This window comes from Penicillium rubens (genome assembly GCF_028828025.1).
Source record: "Penicillium rubens strain IBT 27055 chromosome Unknown utg000003l_segment0_segment0, whole genome shotgun sequence".
NCBI classification, from domain to species: domain Eukaryota; kingdom Fungi; phylum Ascomycota; class Eurotiomycetes; order Eurotiales; family Aspergillaceae; genus Penicillium; species Penicillium rubens.
In genome coordinates, this window is record NW_026890601.1 from 8,653,554 (window position 1) to 8,681,024 (window position 27,471).

Consider the following 27,471-nt stretch of genomic DNA (forward strand, 5'->3'; position numbering starts at 1 on the left):
AACAAACCAACCCATTATCTTCCGGTCAGAATAACTTGAAATCCAATTCCACCATGAAGCTCCTTATGATCACCACCCTCCTGGCCTCTCTCCTTGTCTCTACAGATGCCACAGTGGTCAAGGCCTACAAAGGCACCGCTTGCAAGAAGGATAACTATATTGGCTCGGTGAGCGCCTGTGGAAGCACGGGGCTATCACAAAACTACAAAGTCCAAAGCCTCTCACTCAACTTCCAAAAAGCAACAGCCTCGTTCTATCAGCAAAAGCCCGATAGAAACGGAAATTGCGTGGGCCCCCGTATCTCCAAGAACTCCGATCAGACGTGTGTGAAACTTCCTACGGGCTGGGATCGATTTGGTTGCATAAAGATCCATGGCGGAACTTGCTGAATCTCGGAGCTTACTCGGTCAGGGCTTTGAGAAATATCTCTTTTATGATGTAAATTTGTACTCGATTGCCTGTTTCTGTCCATTGTTAGTTCCTAGATGGAGTATTTCGGAACTAGGTCGATCAATGTATGGTAGTTCGGGGATGAGGCATATCAAGGACATGTTTGCTCTCTGCTTTTGAGCTTTGAATCCAATCTCATCGGGCAATTTTCTCATAACCATTGAGGTTTCCAGGCCTGGCAGTTATAGAGAAATTCTTTTGTCACGTCAGAATCACCCAGCCTCGTGTCGGGCCTGGAGGCCCCGGGGTTAGTTCTCGCTTAGGTAATATAAACGCCAAGACTCTGCGGTTCCACCCGCGCAGCCCTAAGTGGATCTTGAAAACTTCAATTCCCATAAAAATGGGAAGAAGGCAAAAAAAGAAATCTCAAGTTCTGTTTTTAGGAATAGCCGAACGCGGGGGTCGAACCCGCAGCCTTAAGATTAAGAGTCTTACGCTCTACCGATTGAGCTAGCCCGGCCGGGCCGTTGAAAGATCACAGTTTTAATGATACTTAGCTTCTTCAACCAAAAATCAAACACTAATTTGCTAGGGTATACAGGGTATCGGACACATTGTGTCCTAATTCAGTCTCCCCCTTTGCATTGCGGATAATATTGCTGCCTTGTCTATCAGTATCACTTTTGAGATCTGCCTGGTAATCCTATATCATTGTTTGTGTGGGTATGTAAATTTCAGTTTATTCTCCCATTCTTCACCTCGGATATATATATAATATAATATGGCCCTGGCGTATCCCTAATCTACTCATGTCATCTAATATCCTAGAAAGCATAATATGCTCTCACGCGGCTCTTACTCAGATATCGTGCCAACAAGATACCAACTAAATCAACAACAGTATGAAATAATTGCCTGAGGCGCGGAGATACAACAAGGGAGTCGACGAGAAACTCCACACCGGACAGACAGAAACAAGGGCAGCAGTTCTAGTAAATGAAATGTCCAGTTCGGACCCTATAGCCAATGTAAACTCATATAGGTCTAAAGACCGAGAATAACATACCGGGTGGTCCAAGCACCGACGCCGCAATTGGCAATGGCTCTTCCCTGTCCGTCACGATAGAATTGTATGGAATATGACCAACTAGACACCCCATGAGTACTGTATCAAGACAGGGAATACATACTCCCTGGAAAGTCCTCTGAAGGCTTGAATATGCACATGAACATTGCATTGAAGACGGTGCGGATCCTTCATGGCTTATACGTCTTCTAACTTGCGAGAACGTATGGTCCAGATGCAACTGTATGTGCTTCTCTATTTCCCAGTAAAGCAGCTCTTGGAAGGTACTGGGGTCAATATGAAGGTCCTCCGTATGAAAATTACGGAGGGAGGACTATGAGATTACCTGCCCTGGCTTGGTCCGGTAAACGATGGCCAGAGCCGTGTCGTCGGTATTGTAGAGGCTAGAAAGTTCTGCGGAAGTCAGCGTAGGCCCTCGAGTTATGTGTGAAAATTGGATGTGGGATCAAAAGGTACCGGACTTCGCCCACTATAATACAACGTTCCTGTTCCATGCTGCAAATTTGTCTTTGCAGTATAGGAATTTGGATATTGGTTTGTGTTCGGCCGACCTGAAAATCAAAGAAGACGCTTTCTAGCTGCAGTGTTCTAGGTTCTAGCCGAGTCCAGTAGCGAGATTGGGATTCGAGTATACTCATCGGGCGAATAAGACTTCTAGCTCTAAGGTTTGGGGGGTTATTGGTTTATCCTTAAGACTAAGGTTCAACTAAAGCCATATTAGTCGTCAGCAAAGAAGCGAATTACACGTAATATGACACACTACGTAATTCTAACGTCGTCTATTTTAGTATTTCTCTCTAACCTTGCAATTTTTAGCTAGCATTTCAATACACCTAGGTATCAACTTCGCTCCGATGGCATCAGATAAGCAAGATTGCAATCAGCTCGTGAGATTCTTTAGTGCAGTATTCGGAGGGATCGTTGCATTTGTTCTAGGTAGAATCGCGGAGAAATGCTACGATCACTTTCGACGGCGGTATCGCTCTGCCAATACCACAACATCCAACGCAAGAACCTCCGCCGGTGATGATAGTCGCGCACTGGATAACCCAGACAATACTCTCTATCCTCCAGTTTACAACACACCTGTTACATCGCCGGGGCATGCTATTTCAGATATGGATCGAGATATCAAGAATGGGTGGCATATCAGGAGGATCTACACAACCCAGAGCGATAAGACCATGGAATGGTTCTGTTCAATATTCCAGGCCTTTAAAAGGGAGGCCTTAAACAGGATGCGAAGTAGGGAACAGAGATAAAAAGAGACAATGAGGACTTCTATGTATGCTCGGTTATCACATCAGCTACCACCTAATTGCTCTAGGTGTCGTTGACTTTGCAGACAAAATATAATTGAATTGCTCTTCTTAGTTTATAATTATTAGAGGGTTTATAATTATTAAAAGTTTATAATTATTAGAAGAAGATTTTATATACAAAGGCTCGTCTTTGCTTCACCCAAAGGCTACTAGTCACCAGCACTGCGAAGAAGTGCGAGCCTGTCGCTGGTGGCCCCCACTCCACACAATCAAGATTAGCCGTCTCGAACGTGGGAGCTTTGGATGGGGGGTCGAGAAATCAATAAATTCACCATTTGATCAAGTCAAATGGCTTCAGCAGGCTATTTGCTTCATCGCAGGCCACAGTTTTTCAACTATGGGGTACAACCCTAACGACCATAGTACTGAGGTGGACGACGAGTTCGGGCCGATCGGCGGCGCGGAGAGGAGGCAGAGGAGGCAGAGGACGAGGACGGGCGGTTCGCAGGCGGCTGGGCGGCGGCGGCGGCGGCGGCGGGCACCAGGGGGGCCCGATCGACTCGAGGGGGAGGGAGGGGAGGGGAGGGATGTTGTCGAAGAGGAGGGCGGGGTCGGGGAGAATGGCGCGGGCGAGGTCATCCAGCTCAGTACTATGGTTATCAGGGGCCTGCTCCACGTCAGGAGTTCCTCCTGGATAGATTCACGGCAAAGAATGTCTCCATTGTGCCAGACGGTCACAGAGCGAATCCCATAGTCTCCTCAGCCACGCTCGTACCGCCGAAAAGCCGAGACAGATTCCCAACAGGGCAGTACTACTACCAATTAGCGTCGCAGGCCAGTCAAATTGAACCATTTTGAAAGCAGAAAGGGGAGTATATAGAATGGGTACTTAGCTTTGGTCTTTGATGTAATCGGCTGAAGATATATACTTTTACTAGGCATTTTGAAGAAGCTACGACTTGAATCTATTGTAAACATCCAAAATAGAAGGAACAACTTGACGGGGAAACTGGGCAAGTGTATAGATGTGGTGGCCGAATCAGGAAGATACACGCCCCGCTTTAGTGGAGAAGGTGCACTAGTGCAGTTACGGCCCGCAGCGGACCCACCGGTTTGGACGTCGGTGGAGTATGAGGCTCGCTAAATCAGAGAGAGATATCGTCTCAAGGACGGAGGTATACGTAGCCGGTTATTCTTCTTAGTTTCAATGAGCTATTCATGGATGCACCTACATGTCCTATGTACCTTAGTCACACGCAATGATCTCCAAGGCTGAAAATGCCCAACATGTCTGCGCCTATCACGAATGCCAAACTAATCACAACACATGTTTCCCAATTCCGCCGTATGCAAGTTGGCGACCAAGAATCAAGTCATCGAGGTTGGCTTCTCAAGCTCAGTAGCATCTTCAGTTCTCCAAAGCGACGTGACAGTCTTCCATTGGGTATAGAATCGGAGACCGTCTTTTCCGTAGAAGTTGAGCAGTCCCGTTCCAGCAACACTTCGCTTGTTACCAGTAAAGGAGAACATGGGAAGGGGAACGGGGATAGGGACATTAATTCCAACCTGTCCGGACTCAACACGCTTCTGAAAGTGCGTTGCGCTAGATCCGGACTGGGTAAAGATCACTGCGCCGTTGCCCCATTCGTTACTATTGATAAGGTCGATCGCGCTGTTGATTGTATCGGCCTCAATGCAAAGCAACACAGGGCCGAAAATCTCCTCTCGGTAGCACCTCATTTCGGGTTTCACCCCGGTGATAATAGTCGGACCGACCTATTAGATTGACGTGTTAGCAACACGCTTCATATCGTTGGAGTCAACACGAAAGTTTGGGACTCACGTACCCAGTTTCCATTGGGGAAACCCTCAGGTTTATAGTCCCGGCCGTCCAAGGCGATAGTAGCACCCTCCTTCTCCGCACTAGAGATGAGGTCTACACAGCGATCTCGGCTCTGGGGTGTGATCAACGGGCCCAGATCAGATCGCGCGTTAAACCCACTTCCAGCCTGGTATTTCTTGGCATTCTCAATCAATTCAGGGAGCCATTCGCGCGCCTTACCAACCGTAACCAAGACGCTCAGCGCCATGCAACGCTGCCCGGCCGCCCCAAACGCAGCACCGGCAATGGCGTTTAAAGCATGCTTCTTATTACTATCCGGCAGAAGGGCCGCATGGTTCTTGGCTCCCAGATTCGCCTGCACACGCTTCCCGTTCGCAGTACCACGATTGTAAATATACTCTCCAACCTTGTTCGACCCGACGAACGAGATAGCCTTGATCTCCGGTGCGTCCAAAATAAACTCGACAGCTGGCTTCGAACCATGGATGACGTTCACGACGCCGGGTGGAAAGCCCGCTTTCTTACATAGTTCAGCAATGATCATAGAAGCACCGGGTGCACGCTCCGTCGGCTTTAGAATCAGGCAGTTGCCAGTCACAATGGCAATAGGTAGACTCCAAAGAGGGATCATGGCGGGGAAGTTAAATGGGCAGATTGCTGCGACGACTCCGAGGGGGAGACGGTAGGAACGGGTCTCCATATCCTTGGCTACCTCTAGGACCTCGCCGGAGAGCTGGGTGGTGATTCCGCAGGCGGTTTCGCAGACCTGCAATCCGCGGAGAACATCGCCCTTTGCGTCGGCGAAGGTCTTGCCTTGTTCTGTGACGATGGAAATTGCTAGGGAATCCATGTTCTCGCGGACCAAGTTGGTCAACTTGAACATCATTTCCTGTCGTTTCATGATGCTGGTGTCTCGCCAGCCGGGAAATGCGTTTTGGGCTGAGATCACTGCTGCTTTGCACTCGTCGAGAGTTGTTTCCGGGACTCGAGAGACCACATTATTTGTTGCGGGGTCATGGACCTCGATCCAGCTTGTTGTTTTGGAGCCAACGAGTTCATTGTCGATGAAATTTTGGGTATCATGGATGGTGTCAGGCTTGTGGTCGCCTTTGTAGTTTAAAGTAAGGAGGTGAGTTTGGGACATGATTGAGTAGGGAGAGTAAGTGATTTCCAACGACATGGGAGGGCTATCTATTTAAATGATCGGAGTGCGGGGGAAAGTCCGAGATTTGTCTAACCCCGCAGTTATGCGAACATTTGAACATACCTAAGTACTATATTCCGATATCTCGATGATATCAAATAGGACTGTTGGGTGTAGTCTTTATCTGTCTACTAGAGGTATATAGAATGTACTTGGCGAGATGATTCCCGCATATAAGTCCCCAGATGTTTGATGTACCAATTACATAGGAACATACAGACCCAGATGTATTCAGTTCACATCTGTACATACCAACATACCATATATAGGTATAGATCATAGATGCTGTTTACCTTTCCAACAAGTCATCGATCATACGGCATTCAGCCTTAGGGATGGTGGAGTACACCCCAGCCAATAGAAAGTTGAGTAAAAGTTGAGTAAATGCCTGTCGACAAATGCATTGGCCCAATCAGGACCTCATCAATATCGTATAACTCGAATATATTTGCAATCCAACTCAGTGGAAAATTGGCCACCTGAATCGTCTAGACAGACAGAGCTTTGCACAAAAGGCCGTTTGGGGGTATGCTACATGGTCATCATCGAATCAAGTTAAAAGAAGAAAAGAAAAACAAAAGCTAGACAGGATCTATATAATGTCTATGCTCGTTCAAATGACACGAGACTAGACCAGAACAGTCAAACATGAAGTTCATGAATCGCTCGCATGGATAATACACAACTCCTTCGCATGCCAAATGCGTCGGCGCCGCACCACATCCGCACCAAAGGTATCCATGATACCATCATCGTTGTAGCGGCGAGGAGCGGAATCACCATCATCGAGAGACGGACGCAGGAGTCGAGCTTCCTCGACGCTTGCACCGAGCTCGTATTCGCCACGGCAGAGGACCGTGACACCGATGGAGGCACTGGTGGACTCTCCACTTGCCAGGATAGGGAGTGCTTGCTGCAGCATGCCGGTCCACACGAGGCGACGGGTTAGATCTAGGGCGATGTTGTTTGGTTGGTGGCGGAGGCTGGGTTGGAGACGGAGAAGGGGGTGGATGGGGCGCGAGGAGCGGTTGTGGACGGTAACATTTAGGGTGAGGAGGTCGTCCGTCTTGACGCGGAAGCGTGAGCGACCCGTTTGTTCCACTGCATCGGAGGGTGAAGACGATGGCGAGGTCAGAGAGAATTTCATTTCCACGTCTTCGAGGCGCATAGCTTCGACCATACGGTTGTTCAGTCGGACGTTTCGGAGGTCAATGGATCCCTCGCGGCCTGTGGCAGGTTCCTTCCAGCCCCCCAAAACTCTTTTGAGGAGCTCTTCCCGGAACCAGAAGGCTTCGCGAGAGGCCGCCTCGGCTTCGAAAGAGAGTTTGTTGGCGCTGACGACGAATTGTCTCCGAGTGCCGGTGTTGACGACGGGTATAGATGCATGTGGGTTGTCTAGGTAGACGCGAGGCAAAACCAGAACAAACCGACAGACCTGCCCGGGTTGGAGGTCTCCGTCGACAGAGTACTTGCCCTTGGGATCCTCGTTGGTCGCCGTATTCGGTAGAGTGACCATTGTTTGTTCACTTACGCACAGCCACACCGACAAAGGACTCGGCCAGGCATTGCGCAGGTCAAGCAGTACAACACAGTGATCAGGTCCGTAAGCCCCGTTGCCGAGGCGCCCAAGGACTTCCGAGAAGGGGTCGTTATCAGTGGCGGAGAGCAACGCATCTGGCTTCTCTATAGAGTCGACGGGTGGTTCAATATGGTTCTTCCAGGCGAAATCGCCGCTAAACGGAAGAATGTCACAGCGGGCAACCTCAACGCTAGCATTGACCGTGACTGTCAACGGCACGAACAGTTGTCGGGTATAGAATATATCAGGCAATTCACCCGGGGTAGCCCCAACGCAGGAGTAGTCAATCTGGACTGTTGTGTCCTGTAAACCAGGCTTTCCAAGAACGTCGACGGTAAAATTTGCCTTCTGGCCTGCTGCAATCGAACAGTCACTGGGGTCCTGGCCTTGCCGGCGCCATCGCAAAGCGGGCTTAGTTGCTAATTTGAGCTCCAGCTCGTAGATCTCGACTGGCAGCAAATCCTTGTTACTCAGTGCAGACTGTAGCTGTCTGGTGGTTGAATCTTGGAAGGTGAACAGGACAAAGTCCACGGGGCACGAAGAGGCATTCTGAAGTGTAATGGTAAAGGTCTTGACTTCACCTTCCAGGACCATCATCGCCGACTGCGATAGAGACATGGATTCGATTACAAGTGACGGCTGTTTGGCGATGACCTTGACTTCACATGTTGATGTTTCGGGACCTTTCTTGACGTCAACCTTGCCATCCTTTGAGGTCGTCGAGCTCCAAGAAACTGGGCGCTCCGTAAGAGGCTTCTTTGCCCCCAGACCTGTTCGCTTAAACTTGACCTCAGGCTCAGGTTTCCAGAATGTCTTGAAGATGGGGAATCTTCGCGTTCGACAGTATTGCACTTTCACGATACATCCCGTAATCTGAAGGCTGCCTTCCCCGTGGGCGACCCCAAGAACAGTGATATCTTGCACGGAGAGGGGAGCGATGACAAAATTCTCCGCCACTGCATCAAACGGCACACCGCTGCTCTCTAAGCGCAAATGTTCAATCTCGATCTCAAATTCGTATGGGTTTTGCAGAGTCACCTGGAATGGTGCAGGTTCATCAGCAACAGTGAGCATCTCCAACGCCTTGCTAGTAGGTTTGGCGAAGGGATTGTACAGGAACGGATCCTTTTTCGCCTTGTCCGAGCTTGTGGTGACTGCATCCAGTTCCGTTTTGGACCGTCGAACAGGTCTTTTAGGATCTGGCAGTGACAATAACTGGACATCACGAACTAGGAAGTCATCCCAGTATTCTGCGACCATATCAGAAACACCTAGTCTGCTGCTTGCGCTCACGGTGCGCTTAATGTTGTTTAAGAGACGAACTTGTTCGTCTTGTGGCAGATACGGTGGTGATCTGTATGCTTCACCCAGCATCATATCTCCCCTAATAGTCTGCAAAAGCTCAACTGTGAAACGGAGAACTCCATTGAAATCTGGAAGGGCTTCGCAGCAGTTGATGCATGCTTTCAAGACGTCAATTTTCAAGTTCAGATCACCGTAACGATCAAGAACTACATGTCGGAATGCCCGCTCGGCAATACTAACAACCGAATCATATTCAGTCCTTTCTTGAAGCCCGCTCACACTAGATAATTGGCTTTGTCTCTTCTCCCATTCGTAGAAAGACGAAGGTTGAACACCGTAGATTTCCCCGATTGTCGCAAGAAGGAGACGCACACTTGACTCCATATTCCCGGGGCCTGTATCTAAGGCATTGACATCAAATGCGGTGTCGCTGAGAGACGCCAACCCGGCGGCGGGATGAATTCCCACCTCCGCAGCACCAATTTTGCGTGCTTGCACTAGACTTGGTACCATTACCGAAAGAAGTTCACGCAGAATGAATGCTTTCTTTCTAGGCAGGTCCAGAATATTAAGGACAGCAACAACGCCAACGATGATGGGAACAGCGTCAGTCGCAGGTAAGTCGGCGCCAGGGGCAAGCGGCAAAGCCCGGTATAAGAAGTTAGCAATCTCCGACTTCCGGAGTAAAACAGTTCCCCGAGGAAGCTCTAGCTGGAGCAATGGAACCAAGGGTTCATTCATCACGATGTGCTTCAAAGCATTGTCATCCAAGGCTCCGTCTCGAACGCGAGCTGACACCATCAGCCGCGCTAATCGGATGACCGTCTCCGAGAACACCAACTGTGGGAGAGGTTCATCTGTGATGTTGGCGGCGCGGGTATAAAGATTTAAGATGTTGTTTGAGAGATCTGGTAGGAGATTGGCTAGGTTGTGCAAAGAGATAATCCTATTCCCAGCGCTACTAGGGGTTACTGAGTCGCGGGAAGGCTTGGAAGATTTGTCCGCAACAGGGTATAGGACTGATGGAATCTGGTAAGGAAGTAAGCAATCTGCACAATACCCAGGGTATTTGATGGCGTTGTTAGCCATTCACATACCTGGAAATCCATGCCTGCCCACCCAAACATCAGCAGGCAAAGAAGAATTGCTTCGAGCGCTTTAGCATGCCAAATGTAGTCGCTGCTTGCTCGGGCATTATTCACCGCTTCAGTCAGTTCCTTGAGGGCATCGGGCCACCTTCCCGCCTGCAGGAAAAGAGTTCCAATGATCACCCCGGCACGACCCTTGATCCGGTTCTTAGTTCTGTCAGTAGCACTCATGCCACTGACAGACATCCGGTCGCGGCTATGCTCCTTCGGAGACGCTACTGAAGGTGCTCTGCTGCCCGAATTTGTACGACTGGATAGGTGGATTGCCCGAGTGATTTCATCAAAAGTCGTAGGGGTCTCATGATCGCTAGGAGCTGGGGAGCTAGCGTTAGAGCTCAATGGAGTACCATCCTGTGTGCCGTGCGGGCTTGATGGTAACTGTGCGGGCAGAGTCATACGATTCAAAAGTCGGTCGACGGGCCGTGGTCGATGTTCTGGGTTCCGGTGCGGGCCCCATGAAGATGCTTTAGGTGATTCGATTGACGGTATGCTTTGAATGGTCTTTGCAAACTCATCCAATTCGGAGAGTAGAACAGACGTAATGTCGCATAGAACTGTCTTCATTGTCGTGGCCTTGGAGGCCTGGGGCGGAGGAACCCAAAGGACATTATCCGGTCCATTCGCGACCTTATCCAAGCCATGGTGATCAAAGACCAAGAGTTGGTTTACCAAAGCCCGAGGGTTCCTCTCCTTCACCCCATCGAGCTCTTCCAATAATTGATCTAGTCCCTCTGGAGTTGGGTGCTTCTCCTCGTCGCCGGTGCTCTCGGGCAATTCGGACCCATCTGCGATCGCAATAATCACCAATGGCTCTCTGTATAGTTCAAAAGGAAATAGTTCAAGATGCGAAGTCGGAGGGACCGAGAAGGTAAGGTCATAAAGAATGAGTCCGGTAGGAAATGCTAGCGGGGAGAACATGTCTACGACAAGAGTAGGTTAGTATACACACTAGCAATATTCAGACTTCTCGCGATCATGAGCAGGGCATACTTCTGTTTGGCCGTGCATCGGGACTAATATCCCCTAGTCGAACTACATTTTCAGCTTGTAGTCGGGCAGCGAAGCTCAAAAAGCGCGAGCGCTTGATCTTGCCGATGGGAAGGAGGAGCGCCCTGAAGCGCACAGGCGCAATTGGGGACAGAGGGTCAACACCCATCCTGTCAGTTGAGAGCGATTGATTATATTAAGCCCACATCCACACAATCACCTAGGCAAGCTTTCCGCGTCATGCAATAGGGGGAGATTGCGGGAGACTGGACGAGAAGCGGGTCCGGGGTCTCCTATGAGTGTGTACACACGGAGATGATACTCGGGACAAAGGCGGAGAGCGGTGGCAATTCTACAACTGATAAGAAAGATAAGCCCGACGTAAACTCCGCAGTCTCCAACTCTCTGCCCTCATCCCACCAGATATTCTTACTTTGTTTTGTGTTTTCTTTGCCTTTGCCGGAATTTATACTCTGTTCAGCGTTCTACCCCTTCTTTTTTCCTCGACCCCGACCGAGCGCTTCGCGATCTGGGTAAACAGTCCCCCCGAGTTCACGATCTCCACGGCAGCCTAGACAGTCTCGATCCAATCTTGTTTGTCAATACTCATCTGCTTTCATACAGAGGTCTAGATGAACTGCCCTGTCTGCTTAAGATAAACGGCTCGTGCATAATCAGATAAAAGAATACATACACGGCAAGATGGCTATGAATGTGGATTTCAACGCGTTGAAGGCCCAGACCATGGGGTCTGGGGCCGATGAGGAAGCTGTGACGGTCGATACAAGAGGATTGATTTCGAAAGTTCTTGCTCGATATTCCGGGAAATGGTAAGAGCTGTGTGTTTTTCAATCTTGAGGTAATATTAACCTACTTGTGAACAGGACGGTCCTCCGAGAAATGATTCAAAATGCCGCTGATGCCTCTGCAACGAAGGTAACGATCAAATTTGAAACTCTTCCGTCTACCACAGTACCGTCGCCTTCATCGAACGATCCTACCGCACATCTGAAGCATACCATCACCAACCACACTCTTAGGCGTGTTCTAATTTCAAACAACGGCGCTCCGTTCAGTGAAAAGGATTGGGCAAGATTGAAGCGGATTGCAGACGGGAATCCAGATGAAACGAAGATCGGCGCATTCGGAGTAGGCTTTTATAGTGTTTTCGATGATTGCGAGGAGCCGTTCGTGTCTTCCGGTAACCAAGCGATGGCCTTCTACTGGAAAGGGAATGCCTTGTTTACCCGCCGACTGGACCTCGGCGAATCCGCGAGTCAAGACACCACTTTTGTCTTGGACTATCGCAACGATTCCTCCCCGGTTCCATCGTTGCTGCAGCTATGTCAATTTTTGTCAAGCAGTTTAACATTTGTCTCATTGCATGAGATTGAACTTTGGTTAGATGATTGGAACCTTCTCCGGCTATCAAAAAAGACGGCTCCCAGTGTCGATGTCCCGATTCCAAGAGACATTGACACTAAAACTGCAGAAGGTTTGATGAAAATTGTCAATGTCACTCGAGAAATTGCGCAGGTCGACGCTTCATGGATGCGAATTGTGGAATGGAATCCCAATGCAAGCTTGTTCCGCCTTGATAATCTTCGAGATACAACCAGTTCGCTAAGGAGTTTCTTCTCGAAGTTCACGCAGGGTACAACCGAGAAACAGTCCAATGCTCAGAAACCGGATCCTGAACGCCAGGAAGATTCAGGCAACATGAATACCATGCTCTCAGCTTCGGTCTTTTTACATATCAACACAGCGTCACTCCAACCGTCTATTAGTAGAGATCTGAGCAAAGAATTGGAACGAGCCACACGGAAGCCTCCGCCTAAGAAAGCAACCCTCGCAATTCTGACTCCTTCTTACGATGCCAACATGGCGACTGGAGCGTCCTCATCGCAGTCAGAAATTCTTTCGTCGATCTTACCCTCGAAAGCTGGAAAAGTCTTCATTGGGTTCCCTACACAGCAGACGACTGGCTTGAATGCTCATGTCTCTGCTCCGTCTGTCATTCCCACCGTCGAGCGCGAGAGCATAGATTTAAACACTCGGTACATCAGCAAATGGAACCTCGAGATGCTACGGGCAGTTGGTATTGTTTGTCGGATTGCGTGGTCCGCAGAGATGGCTACCATAAAATCGAAACTCACATCCAAGGTCGGATCATCGCGCTCGTCTAAGATTCGGAAAGAAGACATTGTGGATGTACTACCAGAGGCTATCCATACTGCAAATCAATTTGCATTCCGTGAATCTACCCCATCTTCTGTTTTGGGACAGACCATCGAAGATGCGTTCTGGATGTGCAACAGAAACGCCTCTATTGAGGTCCTCTCTACCTGCGGTGTCATACCCAGTCATCAAACGCGCATCGCACCCAAAGATCTGAGCTTCATGGACGCAATCCCTGCTTTGCCTGAAGATTTTGTACAGGGCGCTAAAGATTTCGTCAAAAGGCTGACAGATTTCGGATTGGTCACAGAAATAACGGTATCAGACATCAAGCGCGAGCTAGAGTCTAATACTTTGCGATCCAACCAAGTCCATGAGTTTATCTCATGGCTTGGCCGTAAAACCGTCAATGGTCAGCTTGATAGGTCTTCGGTACAAAGTCTACTACGCGTAGCAGTGGCTAATGACGAAGACAAAGAAGGGGTTCCTACTCGTTTGATCGTCTTTGCGGACATCACTTGTTATTTGAACCCTCTGCGCATTCCAGCGGACCTGCCCGTACCACCTAGCGTGATACCTTTCCGGTTCATCAAGTCTTTGGACAAGCATGAACTGGAGGCACTTGGCTGGGTCGAGCTGCAAATCGTTCCTTGGCTTAACTGGATCGTCAAAAATTGTGGAGACCGCAATATTTTCTCAATTGATCAAGATATCACGCAGTCGGCAACCTTTTCGGCCCAGGTTTTGCCTGTTTTGTCAAAGCAGTGGGAAACTCTGAGTCAAGCTTCAAAGCAAGGTGTTGTTGCAACACTTCAACCCCAGACTGTGATCCCTACAAAACTCGGAATGAAGCAGCCTACGCAAACATATTTTGCTTCCGTGCGTCTCTTCGACGATCTACCTGTGGTTCACGGCCTGAATGGCGTGAAGGAAAAGATCCTGGTCCAACTTGGGGTTCGCAAAACCGTGGAGCTTGGTGTGATCTTCGATCGTTTGATCAATACCCCAACGTCTGGTGACGTAAAGGGTCCTGCGTCCAGGAAATGGAATCACGTCGATCTCATTCGCTACCTAGCCTCTGTACGAGAGGACATCCCTGCGAACGACATCCAAAGACTAAAGGGGACGAGTATCTGTACTGCCGAAAGTGGGAGCAGCACCGAAAGCACGCGTTACAAGATTTCCGAACTTTATGAGCCGAAGGATGCACTCAGGGCTCTCGGCTTACCGATTATCGAATGGCCAGGCATTTATACCAGCAGCAGCAATGAGGGTAAATTCCTTACGATGATGGGCCTCAAGAGTTACCCATCAGCCGCTGAACTCGTACGGCTCATGTCAGTCGGCAGCACAGAAAAAGATAGCCGATCAAGCAAGGCTCTGTCGTATTTCCTCGGCGAGTATTACACGAATGGGTATGCTGCATTCGAGATCAGTGCGGTGACAGTGCCATTCCTTCCCATCGAAGGATCGGATAGCTTGAGCGTTCCAAGGAAGTGCTTTACCGATGAAGGTGCTGCCTTATTCGGTTTCAGACTTCTCAGAAACAATCTCCACCCATATGCCTCCAGACTAGGAGTCAAGCCTCATCCTCCGATGACGGACTGTCTTCAAGTCCTCGCGAAGCAGCCCCCTACCACCCAGAGGGATGCGCGGATTGTGTTTAAATACTTGGCAGGACGGGTAGCCGATCTAAGACAGCAAGATATAGACCGCATTGGCCAAGCTCCTATCATCCCAATCCCCATCCGCGATCAATCGGAGAAGGGAGTCAAACACCGGCTTGTAGCCCCTAGGCTGTGCTATCTTGGAAACGGGGAGGAGTACAAAGACATATTTGACTTTGTTGATTTCGGACAGGAGGCGAATCTCTTCCTCATGGCTATCGGCTCAAAACGAGAACCAACTAAGATTGAGATTGCACGCATGCTGGTCAAAGAGCCCGCTCGCATATCTGCTGCATTCCAAAGCTCCGAGAAATACCTCATGCTTCTCAGGGCACTCGCGGAGAACCTCCCCACGCTGAAGAAGGATAAGGATCTATTCGTCGAGATGCGAAGAGCAAAATTCCTTCTTGCCAGTCGTGACATCCCGCCCACTACATCTGATCACGGTGGTAAAGAAAGTTCGTCTGTGAAGGAATTACACGATGAGGAGGACGATATGATTCTCAAAGAATGGACTCTCGCCTCTGCCAAAGACATTGTCGTGGTAGACGATTTCCAAAGTTTCAACCTCTTCAAAGAGCACATTCTCGCCGCCCCGCAAGAAGAAGCATTGGAGGACTTTTACGCTGCTCTTGGGGCTGTATCCTTAAGTGGGCTTGTTGAGGAACAACCCCGAATTGGCAGCATCGCCTCTAATCAAACCCCTGCACATAAATTGGAGAAGCTGATCCTAGAACGTGCGCGGCTTTTCTTGCATGATCAGCCAGCAGACTATGTTCTGCATGGATCCCGATGGTTGGAGCATTCCTTCAAAGTCCAGGTCGTCACTTCGATCAGTCTTACTAGGTCGCTGAAGGGACGACGGGTGTCGCACACGCAGAAAAAGAATGCGATTGTCGCAAGGCTGACCTCGGGCGTGGGATTGTGCATCTGCCCTGATCGATACGACCTGTATGAGATCAGTCAGTCCTTGGTGCAGTTGATTTTGAAGCGACCGAAGCTGCACTCGACCCTCACATTGGAAATGCTGTTGAAGACCGATCTCTTAGAACTCCGGGCTCGCGGTTACAACGTGGAACGTATCCTGAGGCAAAAAGCCCAAGAAGCTCGGATCGCAGAGGATAAACGCCAAAAGCAAGTCGAGGAGGAGAGGCGTATCTTGCAGGAGAGAGAAGCTGCCTGGGCGGCAGGTCAAGCCCAGCGTGACTCTCAGCGGGCCGAGGAAGAGAGGGCCGAAGCACAGGCGCAGAATGCGATGCCTGGTGTTTTCCCAGAGTCGCCGAAAAATAAGAAGAGCTTGTCAGAAGAAGCACATGCCGTTCCTCCAGAGACAATACCGGAGCGACCCAGCCGAGGCTTGTTTGCCAATCTATCAAAACGGTTTGGCTTAGATGGTGGAAAGTCCGGCTCAAACTCCAGCACTGAAGAACAATCTCGTTCTCTGCTTCCCGAGTCTTCCACGCCTCCACCACCGCCTTACTCCCCCAATGACCCCCAGGCTCAGCAAAAGCGCCCAGAGCAACCTGTAAATGCCAATTCACCGCACCGGTTGAACTCCGAGCTTCTCTCTGCCGTCCAAGCGTGTCGGCCTCACGGATCCTCCGACGTATACAGTCGCCCAGAGACAAACCAAATTCAAGAAAGCAAGTCCTACTGTGACGAGCGCCCAAGCCACGACCTGGAATTCGTCGCCACGCTCCCGAACAGTGGCGTGAACGTCCTCTTCACGAAGACAGTCACCGAGCGATCTGCCTTCCTCGCGAAAAACCGCGTAGGGTTTAACATCTTTGCTTCGGTCCTCCTTGACTGTGGCACGATCTTCTCGATGCGGGCCGACAGCCTGACGATCTTCTATGACCCGGGCGGCAAGACGATCGCATTCAACCGCGCGGGCAGTATTTTCTGTAACTACTTTTACTTCCAGTCTTTGCAGGAGCAGGAGTTACTCAAGAGCGCAAGCCCGGATCGCACCGATGCTATCGTGTATTGGTGGGTGATTCTGTGCCACGAGCTAGCACACAACTTGGTCGGAGATCATAGTTCTGCGCATAGTTACTACACAGAGGGCTTTGTGGCGCAGTATTTCCCCAAGGTTGCTGCCAAACTCGCTTCACTGCAGGTGCCAGCTCCAGCTTCTCAGTCTGGACAGTCTTGACGTTTTTTCGCCTTGTTCAATACCCTCTAGTCTCTCTGTTCGGATGTAAAGTGCAAAGCCTTGTTAGCAATTTCGGTTCTTTCTGCAAATAGGTGGACGTGAGAGTCCTTCCAATGATAACTCCTATAGAAAGGAATTTGGTAAAAAGCAAAGTGTCTATGAGCTATTATCGTATGTTGTACGATTTTTATACTCGTCAACAAAATATGCTATGGGTAGGGCTACAACTTGACATGTATCATGCACTCTTTAGTCATATATTCCTCGTTCTATATAGTCTGACTTTTCCTACCTTTTCTGGCTAGCGTTATGTATAGTTCATTGAGGCATAACAGATGGAATGAGACAATCCAGTTTATACAGGTCTGATCTCGGGGCTATATATACTTGTTCTGTCGTTAAGGGGCTTATAAGAAGTGCACATGATATCTTAACATCATTCTTCCCACCGAGATTATACTATTTAAAGACCTCAGCTTAAACAATCTCCATCTTATTCTTATAAAAAGTCCAATATCAAAATCGTTCCCTTCCATTGCCACATCGGTGAAATTCCCGTCGGTACCCGCTTTTGGCCTTCCAATTTATCTTCAACCTTAATTAATTTTTTTTCTCTCCTCGTGTCAACGACAATGCATTATTAGCTTCCTTAAATCTCCGATCGCATGTTTAATATCGTCATTTGAAAGTTATACTTCTATATCTCTTTTCCCTTTCTTTCTTTTTCCTCATTGGGGCATGTTCTGAGCATATTGCCACTCTCCGATCTGTCTCCATCAGATAAGCGGCAAACTCGTTCCGAGTAACTAATTCAAGGCTAAGAATTGAAGATCCTGCTACGCAGATGAACTTCGAAACCTTTGATTTCGTTTGATCCCAGGGCCTTTTCCGGGATTGTCGGGATTTTCCGGTACACCCCGCCATCAAATTCACACATCATGGCACCAATGCTAGGTGATTGGGATGCCCCAAAAACTGAAAGCACAGTGCCACAACTTGACCCCAGCTCCTCGATCAAGAGCATCCTTTATGTTGATGCCTATGACTCATTCTCCTACAATGTTGTCGCTATGCTGGAGGAGACCCTGGGGGTCAAAGTCACAGTAATGACCATCGACTCAGAATGGCCCGACTCCAATATGAATGAGTTTCTCCAGCACTATGAAGCTGTCGTTCTTGGACCGGGACCAGGAGATCCCAACGTGCCTACTGATGTCGGTATCATGAGAGATATTTGGAATCTTCATGACTCAGAACTCCTTCCCGTTTTTGGTATTTGCCTGGGTTTCCAAAGCCTCTGCCTTCATCACGGCATTCCTATCGAGCGGCTCCCGTACCCAATTCATGGGCAGATTCACAAGATTTCCACTTCAGCAAAGGATATCTTTGAACATCTACCGGAGGTAGAGGTGACACTTTATCACTCACTGTATGCCAACTCGGCTTCTTCAACATCAACCGATCTGGAATATTTGGCTTGGTTGTCTCTAAAGGATCGCCCGGAAGTACAGATACCCATGGCAGTTCGCCATCTCAAAAAGCCATTCTGGGGTGTTCAGTTCCATCCGGAGTCTTGCAAATCAGAAATCAATGCCTGCAGGGCACTTCTCCGAAATTGGTGGCAGATGGCTCTTGGATACAACAAGATTGTTGGACGCGGGGGATATTGTTCCCTTCCCAGCACTGTTATCAGCCCCCTTACAGCCCCTAGTCCGTTCCCTGATGCTGCTTATGACATGCTCAACTGGAGCAAGTCAACCTCGAAGATTTCGACTTTCCGGTCCCTTGATCGGCCTGACTTGACCGCAGAAGCTATAAGTGAAGTGTTCAATAAACCAGGTTCGCCAGCAGTCCTTTTCCAATCCAACGGCCAATACAGTATCGCTTCGGTGCCGAGTTCTGGCTCATGGCGGTTGGAGTATAATGTTGAGACACATAAACTTCGATTGCTCCAGCTGTATGGCGACTGCAAAGAGACTGAAAGTTGTCTTACTGTTGCTCAGTTGTGGGATGCCTTACGGTATTTGATGGAAATGAAGAAAGTTGATTCAGGAAACCCCCAAGTTCCATTCTGGGGTGGCTTCCTGGGTTATCTCTCCTACGAACTTGGTCTCACCTGTCTTCCCCACCCAGGCCATGCACAGGCTTCCGAGTCACCGTGGCCCTCCAGCAGCGGGAAATCTTCGTCTGATCCTTCCTTTGCGGATCCACCCGATGTCAGCCTTCTATGGTGCGAACGAAGTATTGTGGTTGACAATACCACTGGTGCTGTTGTTATTCAATCCACTCGCAATGATGATGCGGGTTGGCTTGATGAGACACTGCAGCTTCTGCAAACCCTTTCGAATAATGGCAATGATACATCTGTGGATCAGAACTTGGATTCAATTCTCAGGGAAAGCAAAATTCGATTCCCCGAGGAAAAGGAATATAAACGGCAAATCGAGGCATGCAAAGAGGAGTTGGAAGCTGGTGAATCTTATGAACTATGTCTCACATCTGAGACGTCAATCACCTTGCCAGTTCCAGAAGCGGAGTCGGATCGTTTGATGTTCCCCTGGAAGCTGTATAGGCGACTCAAAACATACAATCCAGCTGCATTCAGCGCTTTCGCAGATCTGGGAGAGACAAAGATCGCTAGCAGCAGTCCAGAATGTTTCCTCAATTGGGACCGTGAATCGACACTGGAGATGAAGCCAATGAAAGGCACAGTCCGGAAATCACTAGGCATGACCATGGAGAAGGCCTGCGAGATCCTCGGCTCCACCAAAGAGATGGCCGAGAACCTTATGATCGCGGATTTGATCCGGCACGATCTGTACGGCATCTGCGGATCAGGTGGTGTCCATGTGGAGAAGTTGCTCGAAGTTGCAGATTACGGCCGAGTCTACTCAATGATCACCCACATCAAGGGCAAAATCCGTCCCAACCACCCTGGTTTCGCTGTGCGACATATGTCCCAGCTCAATACCCCCAACATGTCCGTTCACGGCCTGACCACCCTCCAGCGGTGCCTCCCACCGGGATCCATGACTGGTGCGCCCAAAGAACGCTCTTGCATGCATCTTCGCACGATTGAGAACCGCAAGCGTGGCATTTACTCCGGTGTGATGGGTTTCCTGGACCTTGGCGGAGGTGGAAGCTTCTCGGTTCTGATCCGTTCGGCATTCACTTGTTCTGGTGGTCGAGATTACACCGAGAATAAGCAGCAGACCTGGCGAATCGGCGCCGGGGGTGCTATTACCACACTCAGCACAGCGGAGGGTGAATGGGATGAGATGTTGACCAAACTGCGTGTAGTTTGCAACGTCTTCACGCCGCTGGATGCAGGCGAGAAATCAGCTACGAACTCCTAACTACTCGGCGCAGTGTTGGTTATTGGCCATTATAACAGTTATGCGTGATCGCATCACGATCCATGCTTTTCCTTGTTTTCAACATCTGGATCCATGCGTTGGGATAGAGATTCGATTCAACATTCAGCGCTGGTGTTTTGGGTTGCCTTTTGGTATTGTATATGTACCTTGAATTTTGTCTATAAATCCATTCAACAACTATAGAAATTATAAATACGGATATTCACTACTCTCCCAACTGATATTTCCCCCTCGTCATCGTAGATTGTCAAGTTGCAAACAAAACAAACATCATTTTCTCCGCAGCTTCAACGTCCAGGCTGCGTCTTCCCTTTAACCTCTTTGGCAATCTCCAAAAATAAAAGCCTGTCGAGAGCTTCGATAGATCTGACTCGACTTGGTCTATTACTTCAGAGTCCCGAATGGCGAGCCAAGATGCCTCAATGGAGGAGATCCTCTGGCGGTCTCCCCCGCACGTCCAGATGATGGGGGGATTCCTTCATTCCAACAACAGTGAGTTGCACACCTAACCACACCTGGGCGTGAGACTAACTTCTCAATTAGTTCTATTCTACTTTGCCGAATCCCCTTTCTTTGATTCGACCTCCAACAACGCCTCCCTCGCCATCCAAGCCAACTACAACGATGCCTTCCGTCATTTTGTCGAGACGCGCGAAGCTTTCGAAGCCCGATTGAAAACAATGCAGGGTCTGGAGTTTATGGTGTCGTATGACCCCCTCCAAGCAGCCGCACAGACAGACAATCGCTTCGCCCACGAGCCGTCCAACATCTGGGTGATCCGCAAGCAAAACCGGCGGAAGAGGAGCGGCATGGACGACGAGGTGACCGTGATATCTACATACTTCGTTGTCGGCGACTGCGTCTACATGGCCCCTTCAGTTGCGAGTGTAGTGGGCAACCGAATTGTATGTATTTTCTCCGAACTCAAACCACTCCGAGACGAGTATTCTGACGAATCCTTTTCCCCGCAGCTATCAGCCGTCACATCCCTAACCCAGCTCATGAAATCCGCCGCAACACTACCAACATTTACCGCCTCACACGGACACACATACTTGCCACCGGGAGTCCGCAGCAAAGAATCCGCCGGAACCAGCCAAGCCTCCCAGAGCAAAGAAGCAACACCGATGCCAGACGCATCCTTCCCAACCACCGAATCCTCCCAATCAACCAGTAAATCCAGCCTGGGCGGCTCAACTACAAGCTCAGCCTATCAAGATACGCGCAGTCTCGCCGAATCATTCAGTCTACTCACTCGCTACGGTGACGAATTCATGGATGAGAACCCTCTCGTCGGCGAACCAGGCTCGTTCATCCTATCACGGACTGGTGGGGAGGCCACCGGCTCGGCTGCTAAAGCTGCACCGAAAATCGCTGCTGCGGCGCCGACTGGTACGCCTTCTGCACTGCCTGTCAGGGCGTCGACGCCGCAGGTCCGCGTTGAGACCCCCGGTAAGGTTTCCGAGAAGAGTACTTCGCCGCCTAGCTCTGCTGGTGATAAAGGGAAGAGGAAGAAGAGTCGGGTTGTTAGCTGAGTTGCTTTCTTGATACCCTTTTTTGTTGCATCGCTGGGCGTTTGGGTTGGGCATGGCATTTTACGGGGACTATTCTGTTGGTATGTAGGAGCTGGCTATCAGCTGCGTTTGACATAGAAGTATTCACCTGGTTACTGAGTTTTTGATTTATCTCTTCAATTAAAAAAGAATGTAGACAGAACCTAAATAGAGTTGGTCTACTAGGCTAGAAGTATAGATCTGTGGCTACTCTATTCCGATCACAGCTCATATTGCTACCGTTAGCCTGTATATCCTGTATAATCCTATCAATGCCTTTTGTATACTTACTATATAAAAACAAATGCCAAGTGTTCCTATAAAAAGTAGGTTGAAGAGCAAAGTTGGAAAGTTGGACCCCTGACGTTATACTTATCTCTTATCGGAGTGGGGGGTTTCCCTGTTTAGTCCCAGGTCCCCTTTGCCTCACTCTCTTCACTCTCCTCTGGTCTCGACTCTTTAAAAACCTCTTATTTTTCCATATCTCATCTGTCCATACACTCAATCCCCAATTACATACCAACATGACGGACTCAGAGACCAAACCAGCTGTCGTCTGTGTATTGTGAGTCATACCCCTCACCATTTGGACACTTTCAGTTACAACCACACCCTATCGTCTACCGATCTGGGTTGTATGACCCGGAGCCGAATCCCCATATTCTCCTCCGTCCAAAAAAAATTGGACTAACAAACCACCGTGTCCCAGCTGCGGCTCCGTACCAGGCAACAGCCCCGTACACATGCAAGCAGCGCGAGCCCTCGCCGAAGAATTCCACAAGCACAACGTGCAACTAGTCTATGGCGGTGGTACAACCGGCCTAATGGGCGAGGTCGCTCGCGCGCTGGTCTCACTCTCGGGCCCGAAAGCCGTGCACGGCATCATCCCCCGCGCCCTGGTCAAAGTCGCAACAGTCAACGGCATGCGCGCACACACGGAGGGCCAGGTCGGTTCCACTGTAGCGGGCAAGACCGCCGAGCGGGTTGTCGACTCTGTTGATGCTGTTAAAGCGGATGGGATTCCCGAGTCGGAGTACGGCATGACGACCATTGTTGCCGATATGCATACGCGCAAGCGTCTGATGGCGGAGAAGGTCCTTGAGGGTGGGCCTGGGTCTGGATTTGTCTCGCTCGCTGGTGGGTTTGGTACTATTGAGGAGGTTATGGAGATGACGACGTGGAATCAGTTGGGGATTCACAAGGTTGGGGTTGTGTTGTTGAATATCAATGGGTACTGGGATGGATTGTTGGCTTGGGTGCGTAATGCTGTGAAGGAGGGGTATATCAGTGCTAGTAATGGGGAGATCCTTGCGGAGGCCAAGGATGTTTCTGAGGTCTGGCCGAAGTTGCGGGCTTATCAGGTTAGTAATGGGCGGATGCAGTTGAACTGGGGAGAGGAGTGAAGCTACTCTGTTTGATCGAACAAATGGGGTAGTGCATAGATGCTGCATTTGGCTGGGTTCATTTCGGGTTTGTTTGGGTTTCGGTGGAAAACTTCAGCGGGCATGTAAACATACACGAGTAGATTACTTCGTTTGAAGAGCCTTATGAATTGAATGAATAACTGAGATCATTGGACGTAAACACAAGACAAAAGCATAATCAGGATTTCATGTCTATGCGAATCATTAAACCAAATCAGACAATTATGAATCAACCTCCATGGACTCGCCTTCCGCACCAGCGGACTCACGCTGCTCCAGCACCTCAAGCAGCGCAGCCGTGTCCTGGCCCTCGTACAGCTTGAAGCTCTCCTTCTTGCCATTAGTCACACCGACAACACCAACAGAAGTATTGTCAATCGTAAGCTCCTTATCCTGAGACAGCGTCTCCTTTAGCGCGCTCAATCCATGCTGGATCAGCTCGTCACGACTGCAATCCTGGAACTTGTCGAGGTTTCGCTCCAAATACGTGCGTGCCATCTGCGAACGAGCACCGATGGCACAAGCAACCATCTCGTGTGTCAGTCCAGAGGGCTGGAACTCGAATAGATGCGGGCCAGCCTCATCAACACCGGCCACCAACAGACCCACACCATACGGCCGTTTCCCGTAGTGCTGGGTGTTAGTCTGCGCGCGGTCGCCGATCTGGGCAACGATTCGGTCCAGGGGGATGGGCCGGCCGTAGGTCATCTTGGAGCCGAGGGATTGCTGCTTCATGAAGTTTGAGAGGACGCGGGCATCTGATGCGAGGCCGGCGATGGCGATCGCCATGTGCGAGTCGATCTCGATGATCTTCTTCTGGTACGAGGAGAGCTCTTCTGCGTTGCGCTAAGGGGAAATGTTAATCTTGACGGTCTGGTCTGTTCGTCTGCTTTAGGTCTGCGAACCTTCAGTCCAACCAGCACGGCATGTGTCTTATTCACCAATCCCACGACGACGGATCCTTGCTTCACTGCTTCCTGTGCATATTCCACTTGAAATATCCGACCCTGTGGAGAGCTGGGATCCCTCGAGTTAGCATCTGATGGATCCGAGGGAGGTCGGGGACCTGATCTTACAAGGTGACGGCATCGTTGTCGTAATTGTTTCTGAACATCGTGGCGGAAAGGCTGGATGGATATCAAAGCAAACAGTAAACTTGGATTCTTGTTGATAAATAGAGATTCAGGAACAGCAACTCAAGAATCCGAGGGATAATCCGGTGATGGAGGGAGAATGGGGGAGCTGGAGGCAGTAAAGTGACGCGGTGTGAAGCATGAGCTGTTGGTGCCTGAGGCCTCGATATCCAGTGACCTTCAGGCGCCAACGTCACTCATTCTCGAGCTCATCTCCAGCTTATCGCTCTACTGCCCTTATTTGGTTTCCTACAATCGGCCAATGGGGCTGTCATTTTGATCTGCTTTTGATATTGTCTCCTGGTTTAGCCCAGCTCAACAACGCCTACCCCTCCCATCTTTAGTCTCATCGATCAGCTTTCGGCTTCTCCGCAATCATGGCTGCTGGACTGAAGACCATCATTGCCCTCTCATTTGTACGCTCCGTTTCGCTGTTCGCCTGGTTTCTAAATATTGTCTAACATCTGACTAGGTTCTTGCGATTGGCTTCCTCCTCGTTATCCTCTCTTCCGCGCTATGGCACAAATACTGGCCGCTACTGGTGGTCGGTATCTACGTCGTTGCGCCGCTTCCTAACTGGATCTGCCAACGATGCGCAAACCCAGATGATTTTATGGATAGCTCAAGCAACTCAGCTATGGACTTTGGACGATTCCTGACCGGATTTTTGGTTCTTACTGGTATCGGTACGTCGCTGGTTCAACAACAACCCCTCTTGTGGGACATATCATCCCTCCGTCACTTGGCTCCTGGTGTCTAGACCACTATACCTATACGGATGGCCTCGTAATTGCGCCATTGATGATTATTCAACTGATCTGTTCCCTAGCGCTTCCTATCGTCCTCGCCCACAGCGGCGCAATCGAGATCCCAGCAATGATCATGTCGATTTTCGGAGGCCTATTGATTTATGGCACCATTATTAGCTTCTCAATGTTCTTCCAGGAACAGGAAGAGTTCTGATGGCCCAGACTGGATGGAGGCGCGGGGTTGCCAAAGACTATACCTATAGTGTAGGCCAGTGGCCTCGCGGCATCCAGCCTTCATGATGATATCTGTTTTTCTACTAGTTCTTTTGCTTCCAGCGTATGCTTGATATGCTATGTATGAGTGATTTGGTGCGGGGTGTGCCTCACTTTTAATGGCGATCCAACACCTGGCTGTGCTACTCTAGGTGTACTATAGCCCAATGGATATAGAGGATTCTTCTGAAAAATGAAGAATCTCAAACTACTTAGCTTTTGAAATTATTCACAATTCTTCCCTTTGAACTGTTTTATTTAGTCCTATCTATGGTACACGTGACCGCGCGCGGATTCGGCGCGTCTGCAGAGATTCGGAGGTAACAGCAGATCAGTGTGGAAACAACACAACTATACCAAATTGATGTCACTATGCTGAACTTATGAAAGGTCTCTCTGGGATCCAGATAACAAGATGAATGTCTGGTCAGGATCCATTCCTCTCGGCTCGGACTCGAAGTTAGAAGGTAAGTCACGCGCATCGATCGCATCCTGTGCCTCGCTGACCACTGGACCAGGGATTCGACTGGTCGATCCAAATTCCTACTGGCAGTCCGAGCTGTCCAAAGACTCCCAACTCAATCTCCGCAGCTTCGTCAACCCAGCACTTATCCCACTGCATGCACGCGCTGGTCCCAACCTCGAGCTACACACATCCGACGCGAGGACATCAAAATGGCTCCAGGGGAAGCTAACAGGGTCCCTCTGGCTAAATGAGGAAGATCCAGCGCTCCAACAATCCTTCCAATGCCCAGTCGGTCTGCTGGTCAGTGTCGAAGGCAACACTAAATCAGGCAACGCAACCACAACAAGCCTATTAGTCTACGGCGTGCTATCCAGCGCAGCATCATGCACACGCCCACCTACCCCGCCGCATTCATCCCCTTCGGAGATGCCAGGCCACAGCAATACACCACAACGTGCCCCCTACGAACTCAGAATCTACGCCGCACCACTATCAACATCACGACTCACCCAAGCCCAGGCCTACCCGTCTCCACCATCCTCCAACCCAGACCAACCCGTCACGAACCCGCGCTGCGCAGAGTTCCTACCAGACATAAGCTCTCCCAGCCCCAAACGCAAAAGAGTAGCAACACTCTTCGAAGTAGCCGCACAGCACCACCGCCGCGTCCGCCAACGAGGCGGCGAAGCCGTCTCCCAACTAATGGCATCCTCCCGACCACTCTCCTCCTCACAGAACCTACAAACGCTGCGCATCAAGCGCGAGCCCGAAGAAGACGGTCCAACCCTCCCATCCCTCGACCGAATCGTCTCCCACCGCTCCCGATCCGTCTCCATCGGAGCAGGCCTCCATCGCCCAGGAAGCGGACGCAGCCGCGCCACGCCAGCCCTAAACGCCGATCCGCAAAAGCGCGCACCAACCCCAAACCCATTCTTGGATTCCGGCCGCCGCGGAACGCAGTCACAGAGCCAGGGCCAGGGCCCATCGTCTCTTTCAGTCTCCGAGGAAAAGCTGGTTTCTGCGCCTGGCTCGCCAGCTAAGGATCCGGATACCGTGATTGCCGAGAACAAGAATCTCATCACGCGCACGATCTTGACCTGCATGCGTCTTTATGGATTCCACCGTGCGAATATGCGCTCTGCGTCATCGGGTAAGCCGCGTGGTGCTGGTGAGCCTGAACCTGATGTCTCGGGTGCGACGCCTGCGCCCGAAGCTTTGCGTGCTGAAACTCCGGCGCCCGGTAGTACTGCGGATGATGATGAGTTCAAGGCTATGTACCATGCAACGTACAAGGCTGCTGCTTTTGCGCTTCGCAGGTATTTGAAGCAGGCGCCTGGTTTGACGCCCTCGGTTTTGCAGAAGGAGAAGGCTATGACTTGTATTGATGAGTTATTGAGGTTGTTCTGCGAGGAGCATTAAGGGGGTTGGGGGTAATGTGGGTAATGGTGACGGTGATTTTTACGATTTTACGAATGCATATATGGGCTTTGGTGTTCGCGGGCAGTTTTAGGGTATTTGTTTCTCCATGCATAGTTGCAATGATACTTTTCTCTCGATACTGTTTGCTTTCTTGTTTATTTATAAAATGCCTGTGATATTCTAGATATCTCTGGGCTGTCGTAACCAATACTCCTAACTTGAGACATACGAAATGTAAGAGAAATGCAAATGAATTCATGCTAAAGCGCCAA

At 50.0% G+C, this 27,471-nt stretch overlaps 11 protein-coding genes across 11 annotated transcripts; 7 read left to right on the forward strand and 4 right to left on the reverse strand.

The window, feature by feature from the left end:
- Window positions 1-53: 53 nt before the first annotated feature.
- N7525_009535 (putative secreted antimicrobial peptide) lies at window positions 54-389 on the forward strand (the record flags this gene model as incomplete). Its single annotated transcript, XM_061214773.1, has 1 exon — window positions 54-389. One exon carries the CDS (start codon window positions 54-56, stop codon window positions 387-389), a length of 336 nt encoding a protein of 111 aa, XP_061069204.1.
- Window positions 390-3,130: 2,741 nt separating this feature from the next.
- N7525_009536 (uncharacterized protein) lies at window positions 3,131-3,592 on the reverse strand (the record flags this gene model as incomplete). The annotated part of the gene is made up of 2 exons (XM_061214774.1): window positions 3,131-3,429; window positions 3,472-3,592. 2 exons carry the CDS (start codon window positions 3,590-3,592, stop codon window positions 3,131-3,133), a joined length of 420 nt encoding a protein of 139 aa, XP_061069205.1.
- A 515-nt stretch (window positions 3,593-4,107) lies between these two features.
- Window positions 4,108-5,762, reverse strand: N7525_009537 (CoA-acylating methylmalonate-semialdehyde dehydrogenase; the record flags this gene model as incomplete). The annotated part of the gene is made up of 2 exons (XM_002563592.2): window positions 4,108-4,515; window positions 4,587-5,762. 2 exons carry the CDS (start codon window positions 5,760-5,762, stop codon window positions 4,108-4,110), a joined length of 1,584 nt encoding a protein of 527 aa, XP_002563638.2.
- Window positions 5,763-6,441: 679 nt separating this feature from the next.
- On the reverse strand, window positions 6,442-10,974 carry N7525_009538 (TRAPPII-specific subunit TRS120; the record flags this gene model as incomplete). Its single annotated transcript, XM_002563593.2, has 3 exons — window positions 6,442-9,699; window positions 9,768-10,738; window positions 10,809-10,974. The coding sequence occupies 3 exons, from the start codon at window positions 10,972-10,974 to the stop codon at window positions 6,442-6,444; spliced, it is 4,395 nt and encodes a 1,464-aa protein (XP_002563639.2).
- Window positions 10,975-11,507: 533 nt separating this feature from the next.
- Window positions 11,508-16,805, forward strand: N7525_009539 (histidine kinase-like ATPase domain-containing protein; the record flags this gene model as incomplete). Its single annotated transcript, XM_002563594.2, has 2 exons — window positions 11,508-11,635; window positions 11,690-16,805. The coding sequence occupies 2 exons, from the start codon at window positions 11,508-11,510 to the stop codon at window positions 16,803-16,805; spliced, it is 5,244 nt and encodes a 1,747-aa protein (XP_002563640.2).
- Window positions 16,806-17,743: 938 nt separating this feature from the next.
- Window positions 17,744-20,161, forward strand: pabA (aminodeoxychorismate synthase pabA; the record flags this gene model as incomplete). Its single annotated transcript, XM_002563595.2, has 1 exon — window positions 17,744-20,161. The coding sequence occupies one exon, from the start codon at window positions 17,744-17,746 to the stop codon at window positions 20,159-20,161; it is 2,418 nt and encodes an 805-aa protein (XP_002563641.2).
- A 422-nt stretch (window positions 20,162-20,583) lies between these two features.
- med6 (mediator complex subunit MED6) lies at window positions 20,584-21,717 on the forward strand (the record flags this gene model as incomplete). The annotated part of the gene is made up of 3 exons (XM_002563596.2): window positions 20,584-20,674; window positions 20,726-21,087; window positions 21,154-21,717. 3 exons carry the CDS (start codon window positions 20,584-20,586, stop codon window positions 21,715-21,717), a joined length of 1,017 nt encoding a protein of 338 aa, XP_002563642.1.
- A 542-nt stretch (window positions 21,718-22,259) lies between these two features.
- On the forward strand, window positions 22,260-23,138 carry N7525_009542 (LOG family protein; the record flags this gene model as incomplete). Its single annotated transcript, XM_002563597.2, has 2 exons — window positions 22,260-22,300; window positions 22,445-23,138. The coding sequence occupies 2 exons, from the start codon at window positions 22,260-22,262 to the stop codon at window positions 23,136-23,138; spliced, it is 735 nt and encodes a 244-aa protein (XP_002563643.1).
- Window positions 23,139-23,381: 243 nt separating this feature from the next.
- Window positions 23,382-24,404, reverse strand: pre5 (proteasome core particle subunit alpha 6; the record flags this gene model as incomplete). Its single annotated transcript, XM_002563598.2, has 3 exons — window positions 24,236-24,404; window positions 24,065-24,176; window positions 23,382-24,005 (listed from the first exon to the last, which is right to left on the reverse strand). The coding sequence occupies exons 1-3, from the start codon at window positions 24,271-24,273 to the stop codon at window positions 23,382-23,384; spliced, it is 774 nt and encodes a 257-aa protein (XP_002563644.1). The 5' UTR covers window positions 24,274-24,404.
- Window positions 24,405-24,669: 265 nt separating this feature from the next.
- On the forward strand, window positions 24,670-25,255 carry N7525_009544 (Vps55 family protein; the record flags this gene model as incomplete). Its single annotated transcript, XM_002563599.1, has 3 exons — window positions 24,670-24,708; window positions 24,765-24,978; window positions 25,122-25,255. The coding sequence occupies 3 exons, from the start codon at window positions 24,670-24,672 to the stop codon at window positions 25,253-25,255; spliced, it is 387 nt and encodes a 128-aa protein (XP_002563645.1).
- A 474-nt stretch (window positions 25,256-25,729) lies between these two features.
- N7525_009545 (uncharacterized protein) lies at window positions 25,730-27,199 on the forward strand (the record flags this gene model as incomplete). The annotated part of the gene is made up of 2 exons (XM_002563600.2): window positions 25,730-25,781; window positions 25,833-27,199. 2 exons carry the CDS (start codon window positions 25,730-25,732, stop codon window positions 27,197-27,199), a joined length of 1,419 nt encoding a protein of 472 aa, XP_002563646.2.
- Between the last annotated feature and the right edge of the window lie 272 nt (window positions 27,200-27,471).